At 39.4% G+C, this 15,961-nt stretch overlaps 2 protein-coding genes across 7 annotated transcripts in view; both read left to right on the top strand.

Moving 5' to 3' along the window:
• LOC110976372 (plancitoxin-1-like) overlaps positions 1-15,948 on the top strand; it is a 24,564-nt gene extending 8,616 nt beyond the window's left edge. For 2 of the 6 annotated variants that reach the window (XM_087143571.1, XM_087143573.1), the window contains exons 7-8: positions 355-593; positions 735-2,030. In XM_087143571.1, the coding sequence (XP_086999697.1) occupies positions 355-593; positions 735-863 (368 nt within the window). In that variant the 3' untranslated portion in view covers positions 864-2,030. Of the gene's footprint in view, positions 1-354; positions 594-734; positions 2,039-14,147 lie in introns of those variants that run through there. The other 4 variants (XR_015427207.1, XM_087143570.1, XM_087143572.1 and 1 more) reach the window with 4 other exon arrangements.
• LOC110976259 (plancitoxin-1-like) lies at positions 2,737-12,161 on the top strand. Its single transcript, XM_022229371.2, has 8 exons — positions 2,737-6,126; positions 6,709-6,864; positions 7,164-7,347; positions 8,321-8,399; positions 9,105-9,266; positions 10,124-10,321; positions 10,742-10,980; positions 11,146-12,161. The coding sequence occupies exons 2-8, from the start codon at positions 6,755-6,757 to the stop codon at positions 11,242-11,244; spliced, it is 1,071 nt and encodes a 356-aa protein (XP_022085063.2). The 5' UTR covers positions 2,737-6,126; positions 6,709-6,754; the 3' UTR covers positions 11,245-12,161.
• Positions 15,949-15,961: the final 13 nt, after the last annotated feature.

Genomic DNA, 15,961 nt, shown 5'->3' with positions numbered 1-15,961 from the left:
TTTTTGGGGGGGGAGTAGGGAATGAATTCTATACTGCATTCACTGAGGAATCAAATTTCAGGGTATCATATTTTAACTGAAAGAACAGCCAAACTTCAAATTCATTTTGGAATTAGAATTTCAGGAAGTTTGTTGTGAAAGACACATACCCATTAAACATTGGAATACCTTAAGATTGTAGGCACACTTCCCCGACTAGGGCCAGTGCATGATTGCTAGCAGGGACCATCAAGTTAATAACAAGTGTTTTACTCTTTCGGTTTAATTCATTGTGTAGCTTATTCTCAGTCGTGCTTAATTAATTCAGCCTCCACTTCAGAGTACCTGGTATTTATTTATTGATTTCTTTCTTAGATCTGTATAAAGATTGGCTTGCTCCATATTTTAAGAGTGGCCTGTACTGTGAGACATGGCAGAGAGGTCGAGGAAAAAACCTATCCTCTTCCTGTGTCAATGGCCTGAAAGTCTACAATGTCAAAGAAGTAACTCTTATTGGTAAATACAAGTTCACGAACACCAAAGATCATTCTAAGTGGGCAGTGACCACCAAACATGATCTGAAATGGATTTGCATTGGAGACATCAATCGTCAGGTAAGACTGCCATCAATGTGTCTTTTATATTTGATTGACCTGAAACAGGTGAATGCTGTTTGGATATGTTCCCTCTCACCAACAAAATCACAAGCTCTGTTTTTGATGCCTTGTTGATACTTGTTCATTTTCGGTTGGCAGACTACACAAATGTCTCGTGGTGGTGGCGCGGTCTGTCTTGAGAACAGAGATGTCCACCAGGCCTTCTTTGATGCTGTGACTGATAAACAAAAATGTAAGAATGAAAAATCCCCTCGTATTGATCTCTAAACAATCTTGTTCTCCATTTGACTCCCGTTATTTTGAGGAGGTGATAGATTTTAAGATTGATGGAATATAGAGATGATTTAGGGGACTGAATATGTCATTTTTTAATCAACCTCTTCATTTAACCCTCATTTTAAAAAAGGCCATTTTTATTGTTATTTGACAATGAGAGCAGCTTAGTCAAACTGGGCTGTGGGGTTTTAATTGAACTTTTACAATTTTATAATTGATTGTTATTGTCCTTGCTTGCTGCTTGTAATACTTTTATTTAGCTAGCAGACAATGGGGAATAATCATCTTTTCCAAAGGAAGCACATCTAGTTGTTTGTGTGCAAAGTCTGTTATAGTTATTTCTTTTGTTACATAAACAAATTATATTTTACATTGAGAGATTTAAATCATGTACTTGCATAGTTAAACCTCATTTAAGTTCACTTTGGTCATTAAATCACTTAATTCAAGCATTTTATCCAAAAAGCTGATTTTAACCAAAACAAGTCGATTTGAATAACAGAAAATCTCTGCAAACCTAGATTGCTTATTGGCGAGATGCTGAGCAAATGCGAGCTTATGTAATACCGATTTCTGTCTTCTGTCTGTCGGGGCGTCCCTCCGTTCAGCTATCCTCAAATCTTAAAGTTTTCCTTGCAGGTCCATAGGTGTTAAAATTTGCCATTGAGTACTTTTTGCTTCCTCTTGGAATTCCATCAGTGTTTAAATAGTATTATATGACATTAATACTTGGAAACTTATGAATTTAAGGAAAAATTATAAAAGTTGAATGTTGATGTTTTGAGTTTCATTATGTACTTACCCTGTAGTACATACACATATGTACTGAGCACTCCTGTAACGTACTTGCATATGTATAGACAGTGTTTAGACACATGCAAATGTACATGTACAGTATGCTGGAAACTTGTAAAGGATGTAGGGGGACTCCAATTGATAGATTAGGATGTTTGTTAGGGGGAGGGGTACCTGTAGGAGGAGGATCATGAGGACAAGGTACAGGTATGTTGAAAGGGGATGAAATGCTGGATAAGGTTGGTGTAATGGTTGGGCTGGATTAGTGGGATGATGGGACAGCCAGAGTAAGAAGTGAAGGGAATGATGGGGAGGGGGCGACATAGGAGACGGATAGGATGATGAGGAGGGGACGGAGTAGGAGATGGATAGGATGATGGGGAGGGGGAAGAGTTGGAGATGGATAGGATGATGGGGAGGGGTGGAGTAGGAGATGGATAGGATGATGGGGAGGGGTGGAGTAGGAGATGGATAGGATGATGGGGAGGGGGGGTAGGAGATGGATAGGATGATGAGGAGGGGGAAGAGTAGGAGATGGATAGGATGATGGAGAGGGGGGAGTAGGAGATGGATAGGATGATGGGGAGGGGTGGAGTAGGAGATGGATAGGATGATGGGGAGGGGTGGAGTTGGAGATGGATAGGATGATGGGGAGGGGGCGAAGTAGGAAATGGATAGGATGATGGGGAGGGGGTGGAGTAGGAAATGGATAGGATGATGGGGAGGGGGTGGAGTAAGAGATGGATAGGATGATGGGAGGGGGAGTAGGAGATGGATAGGATGATGGGGAGGGGGGAGTAGGAGATGGATAGGATGATGGGGAGGGGTGGAGTAGGAGATGGATAGGATGATGGGGAGGGGGTGGAGTAGGAGATGGATAGGATGATGGGGAAGGGGTGGAGTAGGAGATGGATAGGATGATGGGGAGGGGGCAGAGTAGGAGATGGATAGGATGATGGGGAGGGGTGGAGTAGGAGATGGATAGGATGATGGGGAGGGGGCAGAGTAGGAGATGGATAGGATGATGGGGAGGGGCTGAGTAGGAGATGGATAGGATGATGGAGAGGGGGGAGTAGGAGATGGATAGGATGATGGGGAGGGGTGGAGTAGGAGATGGATAGGATGATGGGGAGGGGGCAGAGTAGGAGATGGATAGGATGATGGGGAGGGGCTGAGTAGGAGATGGATAGGATGATGGGGAGGGGTGGAGTAGGAGATGGATAGGATGATGGGGAGGGGCAGAGTAGGAGATGGATAGGATGATGGGGAGGGGGCAGAGTAGGAGATGGATAGGATGATGGGGAGTGGGGAAGAGGAGATGTACAAGATAATGGAGGGGTGGAGGAGGATATGGATGGAAAGATAAGGTGGATGTAGGATTGGAGATAGATGTTATTAGGGGTGGAGTCAAAGTAGAGATGGTAGATATGAGATGATGGGATATGGATGATTGGGGTAGAATTGTAGAGGATAGGATGATGGGGTTGGATACAAAGTGCAAAACTGTACTTAAGAGGAATTTTAATTATGCACCATCCATCAAACTCACAAATACACTGCTTATCCAGGCATCCTCTCTCCTGTAGAGAACTGTGAAGCCTTTGTACCTGTATCTCCCTAGTTGGTGGTCTTTGTTGATTTACTTTTAAATGACAGATGCCTTTCAACACACAGTCTGCACACAGCACCAGCTAGGTATTTCTCCTAGAGTATAATGAATTTTATCGCTAAGGTCGATAAAATATCTTGTACATCTGTATTGCAGTTGTTTGTAATCTTGTAAACATTTTATTTGGGGTGGACTCTAGGTCATCATTGGGGAGCTGATATGAACTAGGTCTCAAATCACTTACTCCTAAAGTCAATAATATGCTTGGATTTAAGTTTAGTGCTAAAGCTTGCAAATGAATGCATATGTTTCCTGATATCTTAGATGTCAAACTGGATCTTATGAAATCATGCATGATTAGTTATGGTTATGAAGGTTATGCCAACTGATGTGAATTTTGTTTTCAGACTTTGTATGTGAAGTTTATGAGCAATGGCTTACAGCTGTGTATACTTGAAGGCATGAATCACAAAATTTTCATCCCATTGAATCTGTTTTCTATTACCTCCGGGGTTTCATAAACTTGGATCAAAGGTCAAGGAAATTTAAGGTGTTCAAGTTTAGTCACCATTCTCCCCAGTTGGAATGTATTTTATGTTAGGTTAGATCAAGTTTTATCTTGTCTTTGTCATCAAATTACAGGTAATTCTGTTATTTGGTAATTTCACAGCCAACTTTGTAAGGTAAGAGCTAGTTGCCACAGGGACAGCTAACAGGTTCACATTGACATAAAAGGCTTTGTTTCCTTGGACATGTTTGGGTTGGTTGAAATATATAAAATTGATATGTTACCATGGACACTGTCTCCTCTGTAGTTCTATGGACTGGGATTTGTGCTGTCACCAAGTTTTAGTAATTGGAGGATCCGTGGAATGCATCAGGATCCATTGGGTTTACACTTTGAATGTGTGACTACAATGTCCTCCCTCACTTAACGGTGATGATTGTTACAGCGGCTTTTGTTGGATACTTTTGAAAGAGTCTGATGGCTTGGAAACCAAATTCTGTTTGTTGAATATGTTATTCAAGTTATCAACATAGTTGCTTTTAAGTTTAGTCAAGCTCAACTGAAGTACAGCAACTCAATTTTTTTTCGAACACCTCCAAACTTTCATTTTAGTTTCTGCCCATTTCGCCAGAATGACTCACATTTTTAAAGATTAAAAACTAAAGGATCTGCATATTTTTCATTACAAGCACACAAGTCCTCATCAATAAACACCAGCACATAGTATGGAAGACCTACACCACACAAGTGGTTTTTTTTGGGGGGGGGGAGAGATAGAATACATTTTTTTCTTGTTACTTGTTTCTTGTTCCAGCAACATGTATGTCATGATTTACAGGAACTTGCATCTAGTCAATAAACAAGGAAATTGACCAAGGATTTGTGTTACAATTACCTGGGATTAGTTCGAAATATATCTGGGTTTCTAGACTCACCTTTAAAGCATGAACAAAATTTCGTACATGGTTTTTGGGGGGATCTTTAATTTTAGAAATGTTTCAAACTGACGTTGGTCAAAGTCTTGTGAGAGTGTTTATGATATCCAGCGTTTTGATGAATATTGGCATTATTGGCTGCAGTGTTATGTATATGGACACCAGTGAGAGTCACATGTTCAATGAAACAAGCTTTATTATTTCTGCGAGAATTTTTTAAAGAAACTGTTCAAGAACTTTAGTATTCAGATTATTTTGTAACACTGATTACACATACTGTCAAACCCCTCCCTCACTGATTACATAACAAATTTAACTTGACCAATTCTTGGTCTTGGATATCAACTTGTACTTCTGTAGTGTTCTCCACAACCTTACCAGGCTCCCGATTAGGTGGCCAATGGTGTGCAAGTCTCAGACATGGGGCATGGACACAACAAAACACAATGTTGACTGCATGGGCAATCCAAAGGACACCCAGCAATGCTACACTTCAGTGAATTTTATTGTCATACTCACTTAGTACACTCAGTGCACTTTTCCTGTTTATACCCACACCAACCAGACAAATTCACATTTCCTCTAACTCGTTAAAATTCATCCTATACTTAAAGTTTTGTTAAAGCAAGAAAAATTAGGTACAAGACGGGCGATTCACAATAGTGCACCTCCAAGAGTTTGGCCAATTGGCCAATCACAGTGTGCAAAATCTGTCAACCCTTTCCATACGCGCGTTAGGTTGACAGATTTTGCGCATCGTGATTAGCCAATACATTACAAACTCCTGGAGGCCTACTATCTTGTGAATTGTTCGTATTGGTGTTAACTATTTACTTATCTTCTTAAAATTTATCATTAACCACTCGTTTGTGTTTGCATTTCCAGTGTGACACGAACAAACAAGGAAATGAACAAGAGAGAATGCGTCTTTCAAAATCCTGGGTTGATTGTTAGCAATATGTATTGATATTCCATAACTGGTATGAAAGTTCAGATCATCAGCTTAACAGTTTGTCAGCAATTAAACAATCAGGAAATTACAGACACATTAACCATCAACTACAGAAATGTGACTTATCCAAATATTGAAAAGAAAGAAAAAACAGCTTATTTCCTCTTTCGTGTCGAAATTTAGCTTTTTGTAAAAATGTCATAATATCATAATGTGAGGCTTACAAAACCTCACTCCAGCAAAATGTCATCATTTACAGGAACTTGTGGTTAGTCGGTAAACAAGGAAATCGACAAAGGATTTGTGTTACAATTACCCTCGGAATTGTTGGAAATATATCTAGGTTTCTGGATTAACCTTTGATGTGTCTACAAAAGTTTCCTATAAATACATAGAGAAAGTAAAATACAGACAGATTGTATCGTGCCGCAGTAGCTGCAACCAGCGTGGTGAAGGTAAGAGTTACTGAATGAATCGTACCAAGCAGGAATTTTGACACAGCTAAGAATTCATCTTTCAACTACCAATTTTTTCTCTTCATGAAATGGTATAAATGTATTTACTGAACTGACTTCAGAGTTATGAGTGTTCTAGTCATATGCTTCAATTGCTGGGATATGTTGGCACCTTTTTGGATTCTGCGCATTGAGATTCCTTTGGCACCAAGTTTTAATTTTCTGTAACAAGAATCGTCAGTTGTAATACATAATATACTTTGTTTCACATATTTTAATGCATTTTGAAATTTGTGCATGTATGTGCCACATTCAAAAGTTCTGTTGTTTGTTTCTTCTTGAATAGTAATCAAGATGAAATTGATTGTTTTGATGATAAATTCCTAGAGAGATCTTCAAAACTTGTAATGCAAATACAGGACCTGCTGCCAAATCTGTCTCTACATGGATAATGTGTACACGAGCCATTTTATAAGTAGAAACTTTAGAAAAACTAGGGATGCATGGAGTAAAAATGTACATTTTTGTGAAATTAAAGTTCACTCTTTTAGTGACATTTTTTGCCACTTTTTTACTTTGAAGACGTCCATTAGACTGATCTTGGTTGGAGCCTTGTGAGAGTCTCATAATGCCTTGCTGCGTGATGACGTTCACATTTTTGGTCTTGACTGCCATAATGGTGGGAACCAGTGAGGCAGCAGTGACATGCAAGGGTGCTAATGGATCTCCAGTCGATTGGTAAGTCACATATCTGGTTAAGAAGTATGTGTATTATTTCTCTCCATTTATTATTGTAATAATTCATACTTTTCACAATTATCTTGATGACACTTCCTTTCCACTTTCATCATTACTGTCCTTTCTCGTCTCTTTTCTCTCAAGTCTTGCTCTTATATCAAGTCTTGTTCTCTTTCAAAGTATGGTACTTGGCTCAAGGCTCAAAACCTCATATGATGGCAGACCTCTGTATTTATTTATCAAGTTAGTTTTAAATTTCAGACTTTTTGAAGGGTCTCCATTTTCCTAATTCTGAACAGGTTTATTGTGTACAAACTTCCTCAAGACTCAAGCAGCTCTGTACAGGTGATTAAAGATGGGTACGGTCAGATGTACATGGACGTCAAAAATCCAGTCTTGACTCTTTCCAGTGCCTCGCTCAAAGACACTAACCATGCCATTGCATACACACTGGACGAGATCTATCGGAACCAAGGAAATGATGTAAGATGGAGAAATAAATGTACAAGCTATTTAATGTAGTCATGTACATTTTATCTTCATAACTAACCTCACGAGTGTATGGGTTACTGATAATTCTGGCAGAGGTTGACATGAACAGCCACTCATTTTCAAGAAGCAACATTCATGAATACCCAAGACAGTTCAGCCATTCCTATCCACCTTGAGCAGAAGCAACTGCAACGCTTGCGTATCCAACTAGCGATGCACAGTTAGTACCACGTACCGGAGCCTATGTTGCTGAGGAAACAGTACCCCATCTTGGTTCAACTGAAGGCCCATTGGCGGAGAGCCTGTTTTAAATAGTTGATAAAGCACCCTAGGCAGTGTGAGCCATTGACACGTGCAAATCTTCCCCTCAGGAGATTGTTCATGACTACTCATGAGAAGAACAAACCTGAACACAGAGTGGTGTTAGAAAACAGAGAAGTAAAAGTGATAAACAAAACTGTTCCAAATTAATAAATTCTTAATTTTGTTTTGACTGAGTGACTCAAAACGTAGTTGTGAATGAAAATATGTACTTGGCTAGTCTTAACCATTTTTTAAAGACTGGCTCAAGAGTATGGATGATGATAATAATGTTGCTTGTCTTTGGCTTGGGCAATATCAGCGTCCCTATTAACCAAGTACATAGCTATTCCCAGAGTCAATATAATATCCGAGATTTAAACTAGGTGAGTAAAATAAAATGTTTAATTTGATATTCAGTAGAATTATGCATATTCATTGGTTTTGGAGCCTTTTTTGAATAAAAAGTTAATAGAAGTCTAAATTTTATAACCCTGGAAAGTTAGAGAAATGTAGAATGACAAATATGGGGTAAAGTGAAGGTTGGTAAATCAAACCTGTACAAGCTCCATTCCAAATCTGAATTCTCCATCTATCTCATCTTATGTTTTTGAATGACTTGATTCACACCCAGCTAATTATAACTGACCTATTTCTGTTCCAGGATTTGGCATATGTGATGTACAATGATCAACCACCTCCAAGCAAAGAAATCCAGACAGATCTTATTGGGCATACTAAGGGTAACTGAAGTAGGAAGAGTTTGCAAGTTGATATTCTTTAGGATTTTACTGAATGGATTCTATGGATTTCTCACTGCATTTTGGCACTAATGGTACTCTTCTTGAGATGTCTAACTTCAGTTTTTAATCTTGTTTGTGCAGGTGGCTCAAAACCATTCATCAGTCAAGTTTAATATATTTGAAAGGTCTTTTTACAGAGAACTGGCTTTTGTGTTCCCTATTTCTCGCATTCTATTTTAACAGGGGTCACAGAACAAATGCATGCTTATGAATGTTCAGATGACAGTCTCCATAATCTGACCTAAGGAATCTGAGCATAGCCAAGGCATAGTTTGGTTACATGACCTGTGACATAGGTTCAATCCGGTTCGTAAGTGTTGCGTCACTTTAGTTTAACCACGCCCACTGCACATGCACAGCACATAGAGTTACATGCATTGATTGCCATTTACATGGAACCGGAAGTTAATGCGCAACTTCAGCGATCGTCCAATGGGAGCCTGCAAATCGTGGCATGTCTGCCTGTGTAACAAAGTCACTTACGAACCAGAATAAGTTTAACACTTAAATGTGTACGAATTAAACGGGGGTGCACTTTACAATAATTCAAGCAAAGCACTTTCAGCCAATACAACTTCAGAATCTAGTGTTCCCTGTCTTATAATCCTTTGGCCTATGTAATGCTGGTGTCTTCCAATCCTACAGGTGTCCTTGCCTTTGACGATGACACTGGTTTCTGGTTGGTTCACAGCGTACCTATATTTGCTCCACCTGCATCCAAAGAATACAAATGGCCAGACAGTGCCACACGAAATGGCCAGACATTGCTGTGCATTACCTTCAATTACAACCAGTTTGAAAAAATTGGTAAAGTTTACATGAAGTAGGAGGAGTTTCATTAACTTGGGGGGGTCAGTTAAGACTATATACTATTGAGCATTAAAGGTTGTCGTCACTTGAACCAGGAATTGTAGTGCAAATGAATGGAGTACATGTGTATATGCACATTGGTTCACACGCTGGTTCTCCTGCTAATGCCTTCTTCACACGTAATTGAGCATGTAATTTACTCACTTTGGTACTCTATAGCTTTCCAAATTAAAATGTTGGGGACATCTATACTTCCAGCTAGCAAACTGGACCAACTTCGTGGCACTGCTTAGAAAAAGAACAGTTAGTAGAAAAGACATGCTCACAAGGGCAAAAACCAATAGCTTACTGTATACACTACTTCATGGTGATGCTTAGCATGGTTGTGCTTACAGTTGCACATGCATAGAGATTTCCATTGTTTTGCCTTTACGTTAAGCAGATTTTCCTGCCAGGTAAGCATGCCCTTTGCTGTCCTTTCTGCTCAAGTTCTCCTTTAAATAGACAGAGTCTCTGTTAGTGTAAATTGCATGCTTAGCAGCGCCGTGATATTGGGCTCTGGTTATGTGTTATCACTCTTTTTTACTAAAGCTCCCCCTATGCTGAGTATAAGAAAAGATCAACTGAACCTTAGGTTTACTGATGTCAGCTACATCTTCAATGTTTGTGCCATCCCTCTGAAGTATAAATGTTGTTGGGATGTTTGTAATTAGTCTTTATCAACTGCCATGAACTGGGTTCATACTAACAATTAGACATAGCTGATCTCAATCTCTGGCTCAAGGTCAGCCACAGTTTCAACCCAGTAGAATAATTTGGCCTTTGTAATTGATTTAAAACCTCTTTTACACCAGGTCAGCAGTTGAAATACAACTATCCTGGGGTCTATGACTCTCAGCTCCCCTCTAGCCTGGCTGGCGATAACCCCAGCATCAAGGATGTGATTAACGGTGTACATGTAACAGTTGCTCCATGGAATCGAGAATTGTCTCTGCAGTCCAAAGATAGGCAGACATTTGTCAGCTTCAACAAAGCTGAGAAGTTTTCAGCAGGTTGGTGTACATATAGTTCTGAGGGGATGTGAATAAAGTTTGCATGACATTCACCGAGGAACTGAATTTCATTAAACCTGATTTGAACTCAAGGATTAGCAGTCAATTCTCAAGTGATTTTGAAAGAACTTCAGGAGGGAGTTATAGTAAAATATATACATATCTTTGTTCTACACCTTTCCTACTATGCATTGAGGTTGCTAACGTGTTAAGCTTCCCTCTCAAGATAGAGGATGTTATGCAGTGGTCCTTGAACTGCTAGCAAGAAACATCAACTGAACACCTCAACTGAAGAATTTTGCTCTTTCAGTTTTTTGAAACCACATTTCATTCTTAGATGAGTTTTCTACCTTTCTTCACTACTCAGTGCGTCATGTTGTGTTTGTTGATACAGATACATGTTTTTCTTGTTTTCTTTAGATTTGTATAAAGATTGGCTTGCTCCTTATTTCAAGAGTGGCCTGTACTGTGAGACATGGCAGAATGGGAGGGTACGAAAACTAAACTCTTCTTGCGTTGGAGGCATTGATGTCTACAATGTCAGAGAAGTGAGTCTGAGAGGTGGAAGCGATTTCAAAGGCACCAAGGATCACTCCAAGTGGGCAGTGACTACCAAGCCTGGCCTGAAGTGGACTTGCATCGGAGGTATCAATCGTGTGGTAAGTCTGCCATAACATTGTCTCATCTACCTTGACATGGCTGATCTCAGCAGGTCATTCACATCCCATATAAATGCTGTTGAAGATGTTACTTTCTCTCACCAACAGTATCACAGGTTCCTCTCATGATAACTCTTGTTGACTCCTGTTCTTTTGTACTGGCAGACCTCTCAAATGTATCGTGGTGGTGGCACGGTCTGTATTCAGAATGAAGACGTCCACAAGGCCTTCCGTAATGCTGTGACTAATTATCAACCATGTTAAAGTGAAGTCCTCCAAGCCCTTTCGATATACCTTCATAATGACTTGACTGGTCTAATGTGGTTCATTTTGAGCCGACAGAATTTAAGATTGATGACATTTGTAGACAATTTACTATATCAACCTTTTCATGTAAATTACTCTTGCCATTTAATGCTCATTTTTTAAAAATCCACACAGTCAAATTCGTAGGAGTATGATTAGGGCAAATATGTGTCACTAAGTCAGAAATGGCCTGAGGTCTGTGACCGGAGTTCAACATTTAACAGAATATTTTATTTCTTGAATTTTAGTAGATTGTTATTCCTGCTAGCAATAAGTGTAATGTTTACCATGCAAACCATGCAAAAAATGTAGAAAAAAGTGGACAATCAGATTTAGTATCAAATTATGTCTATGCGTATAAAGCTGCTGAAATAATGTCCAGAGATGCAAAAACACATCAACTGTGTGATTTTTTAACTTTTGCAAGTCACGTTTATAATGGATGTACATCATGTGCATCACCTCTATGGAATTCTTTACAAGTACATTTTCAAAGATTTTAAATAAATTTTAAGATGTTTTTAGTCCATCTTTTTATTTCAATAACAAAGTGACATTATTTACTTGTGAAATTCCACAGAATTCGGCTGGATTATTATGTGGTACTAACTTTCAGAAGTAAACCTTAAAATGGCACATATTCCAAAGAAAAAACAGTCTCTTTGAGAGAAAGGGATTTGACATTGTTGAAAGTGTTACAAAAATGCGTGTCCATTTTCACGTCATCAATACAAGATTATAAACAAATAAGACATTCCTTCTTTATGATTTCATAATTGACCCATGATGCAGAAAACAGCTTTTGTAATGGACCTTGCTGTGATACTGTTTTTTTCTATACTTAAGCAATAAATGTGTACTCAGACAACTTCAAACGTGATTTCGAGTGTGAATAGATTAAAATCACCTGTTTATGGAAGCAAAAATCAGAAATATTAATATAAAAAAATATTGACCAACAGCATTCAACCAACAGAGAGGTGGATCCAAGTAGAAGAGATTGGAAGAAACCATACAGATATCGAATAACCACACCACCCACTCCTGTTTTGGAGAACTTGGGATCCACCCCTTGCCTATCCGAAGAACTGCGGGGTCCATCGTCTGCACCGTGGGAGCAGGGCAGCCGGAGGCAAGGGCATCTGCTGTGGGCATGTGCCCCACCCTTCCATTTGTGTTGAATATTAAATGTTATCAAACATTTTGCCTTGCATAGTTTGCTACTATTTTGTACTCGGCCAACTGAACTGGTTCTGTTGTGATTCCAAGTTCGTAAATGATAAAGATTGACAGGTGTAAATTGGACATGTGAAATACTCATGTTGGTGTTGACTCAGAGTTGTTTATATTATATTGTAGTGAGTGTGATGAATATTCATTGTAATAATAGTAATATCAAGCATTTATAAGGCGCACAGTATCTTACACTAAATGCAATTCAAAGGAGCCAATATATCATCATTATCCCTGCACATTGGGCTCACAACATTTGATTTTTCTTAAGATCATCTCATCGGCTCCCTGGGAGTACATCAGCCCACTGATGCTATTTGTCGGTTGAAATACAAAACAGCTATATGTGCCCTCAAAGGTACCCATTTACTGCAGGGTGGAGAGAGGCTTATAGGGGTAAAGTGACTTGCCCAGGATCATAACATGATGCCACCAGCTGGATTCGAACCCTTGACCAAGTGATCAGATGCTGCAAACCCTTACCACATGTCCCCTTGTACTGTGCATTGGATGATGCTCTGTGAAGTTCTGATATGGACAACTGAAAACAGCAATTTTTTTGTCTGGGGAGAGGTGCTTGTAAACTAGTCTCAAATGGTAAAGCATTCAGCTGAACTTATATACACCGTAAGTGCAAAGTGTGTTGATGAGGAAAACATCCATTTGTCACAGACATCCAGCAGACTGTTGACAACACCCTTAACCGTCCTTGAACTGACAGAAAATGGTCGTGAAGTAACCACAAATTGAGGTGAAAAACTTGAGGTGTTGATTTAAGCCCTGGAATTCTGTGATAGTCATTGCCACTTTCTCCATTCAGTGATCCAAAAACAAAACTCCTCAGTACTTGTTTTAATTTGTACGCAAATAAAAGAACAAGACAGGAAAAATAGACGAATTGAATGATGTCTTTTGATTGATGAAGTTAGCAACCTTACAACAGGTGTAACTGGGTCATTCTCTAAATTCAGGATCTCCAAACTTTGGGTGCCCATTTCACACCCGACATGGAAATATAATTGAAACTGACTTTGAAATGTATTTGTTTTTCAGATAATTTGTAGTACTGAATGACTCTCGAAAAAGAAAGAATTACTAAACTTACAAAATCAGATATCAGATGTTATCTGGATGCAAAAAAATTGAACCCAATTTATAGAATGACCCACTCAGGATTTTTCCTCCAGAATATATTTTTTACGTGTGAAATACATTTACAGATGAAGGAAAATATGAGTTCTGGAAATTTCTGATTGAATTTATTGTTTAGCATATAACCATCTATCACTGACAAAAGTATGCCATATCGTTTTTATTTTGACCCATTGAAATGCTATCAAAATGTAGCTTTCTGTGGTTTCTAGTATTTTGCATGAAGTATTTACTTGATTAATAAATTCTACAGCTATTTAAAGTTATCAAGTAATGGCAAATGTCATGTTCATTGGTACAAATAACATGATGTTCCAACTGATTACCCTAAAGTTGTAGATCCAAGGCAAAGAACTCCCAAGCATCCCATCACCATGGTAACAAACCCTCAGCAGACATGTGGCATCTGCAAGAAGCATCACCCTGATCCTGGTCTTCTACCTTGCATTTGTGTCTTCCGTTCTTCTTGTCTTCAGAACCTTTCACCGCATCAAGCAGAGCAGACCCTAGCAGTCCCAGGCAGTTTGTTGAGCAATTCATGGAGTGGACTTTATGATGTGAGTATCTCTTGCCTGGCAGTTCTAGCTGTGAAGTCAGCCTTTGGTCAACATCTCAGTAAGCTAAAACTAGTGTATTCCTCAAGTTGATAACATGCTGAGATTCAAGTCAAGGGCTGAAGGTGGCAAAGTGAATGGATATGAAGTGCCTGGTGTCTTGGGAGCCAAACAACTGGATCCAATAAAATGATACTTAATGGGGAAAGGTATGTCAAATTATTTTAATCATGGTTTCATATTTTTGACACACTGCAAAAATTAGTCACATCTCACCAGATGCACTTTTGAGGTAAAGGCCTTTGAAAGAACATCCCACAGTGTTCAGGCGATAGGAATCCTCAGCATTTTAAACTCAACACAGAGTCCATTTTCATTATACCAACTGAGTGACACGTCAAGACAATGAGCTCACTTTCCCTCATCTAAAAAAGAGTAAAACTCAAAAGGTGGCTGCAGTGACATGGGACTAGTATTCGGAGTGGGTGATGTTTGGTATTTTTTAGAGTGACAGCAATGCACTTCATTTTAATTCTGCATGGAATTTTGAAAAGCACAGCCATGATTTGGTTTGGTCACATCGAAGTGGAATGTTTGTATGAGTTTTACCCTGACACCGGCATGCATTAACACTGTATACTCAGTGCTTGTCTGAGAGATTAATGTAAAAAAAAAGGAGGTCGTGGGTTCGAGTCCCACCTGAGTAAGCTTTTACAAGCTAGACAAGCACTGAGAATACAGTGTTAATTAATACATGTTGGTGTAAGGGTAAAACCTGTACTTGAAATTAATATCTCACCCCCCATGCCAAGTAAGTATCTTGAAATGGAATGTTTGTCACATTCAAACCTGGGTACTTCCTCTGCCCATTCTACTATCCTTGAAATTCTGTAAGTCCCAAGCGTTAAGCTAACAAATGAGCCAGGCTGCACAGGATATCTGTTAAATGGGGCTTGATGTGTGTCTTGCAATGTAAGCAAACAGAAAAGCCATGTCAGATTTCTCATGCCAACCAACATTCACCTTTTAACCCTGCCTGTGGGGTTACTGAATTCAGGTCTAATGACAGGGAAAGTTACAGGTGTTCAATATTAGCCATAAATGGTTTCCATCGTTCTCCAAATGGGAGTGTCTTTTTCATGGTCCATTCATTTGACATTTGGAATATTGTTACAAGTGACAATAAACATTGGTTTTTTCAATGACTTCTATTAGACACTATTTGACAGATTGCAAGGGCTTGAAACCAAAAGACACTTTGTCTTCAAATGCTGTATGTGGGATACAGGTGCTGATCTACCGGGAGTTTGGTTGCACGCTGATGATCGCTGTGCCTCACTTTCCGTACCCCGCTCCTGCATTGGCACTCTACAGCCTGGTTAGGTACTAGGAAAGGGATGAGCTGAGCCGTGTAGCAGGTTGAGTTGGAACCTTAAGTTTAGAGACAAGAGAGAGAATTTTTGCCCACTGTTTTTGTAAACTGAGTGTACAACAAACACCTAATTAGGAGGCACCTTCATGCATGAATAAATATAGCAGCCATAACCCCAGCCATTGGCTCTGTTGGTCAGTAGTCCATTGCCTCCACTGAGACTGTTCGCGTGTGATGTGTGTGTGTGTGAGCACATGAGTGTGTACCCCCAGTGCCTGGTGGTAGACTGCCCCACAATGAGTCTTCTCCCCTGGTCATCTTATTAAACCGTTCGTAGGACGGCCAAGGCCCTTATTTATTCAGG

Source organism: Acanthaster planci, linkage group LG11 (assembly GCF_054643075.1).
Source record: "Acanthaster planci isolate LZ-2023a linkage group LG11, COTS_SCS, whole genome shotgun sequence".
Classification (NCBI taxonomy): domain Eukaryota; kingdom Metazoa; phylum Echinodermata; class Asteroidea; order Valvatida; family Acanthasteridae; genus Acanthaster; species Acanthaster planci.
Note: the sequence above shows the minus strand (reverse complement) of the source record. Positions and strands in the feature narration are given on the sequence as shown.

Coding starts and splice junctions, on each gene's coding strand:
- LOC110976259 (XM_022229371.2), top strand. CDS start 6,755: ATGCCTTGCTGCGTGATGACGTTCACATTTTTGGTCTTGACTGCCATA. Junction 6,865..7,163: donor AATGGATCTCCAGTCGATTG/GTAAGTCACATA, acceptor AATTCTGAACAG/GTTTATTGTGTACAAACTTC. Junction 8,400..9,104: donor TCTTATTGGGCATACTAAGG/GTAACTGAAGTA, acceptor CCAATCCTACAG/GTGTCCTTGCCTTTGACGAT.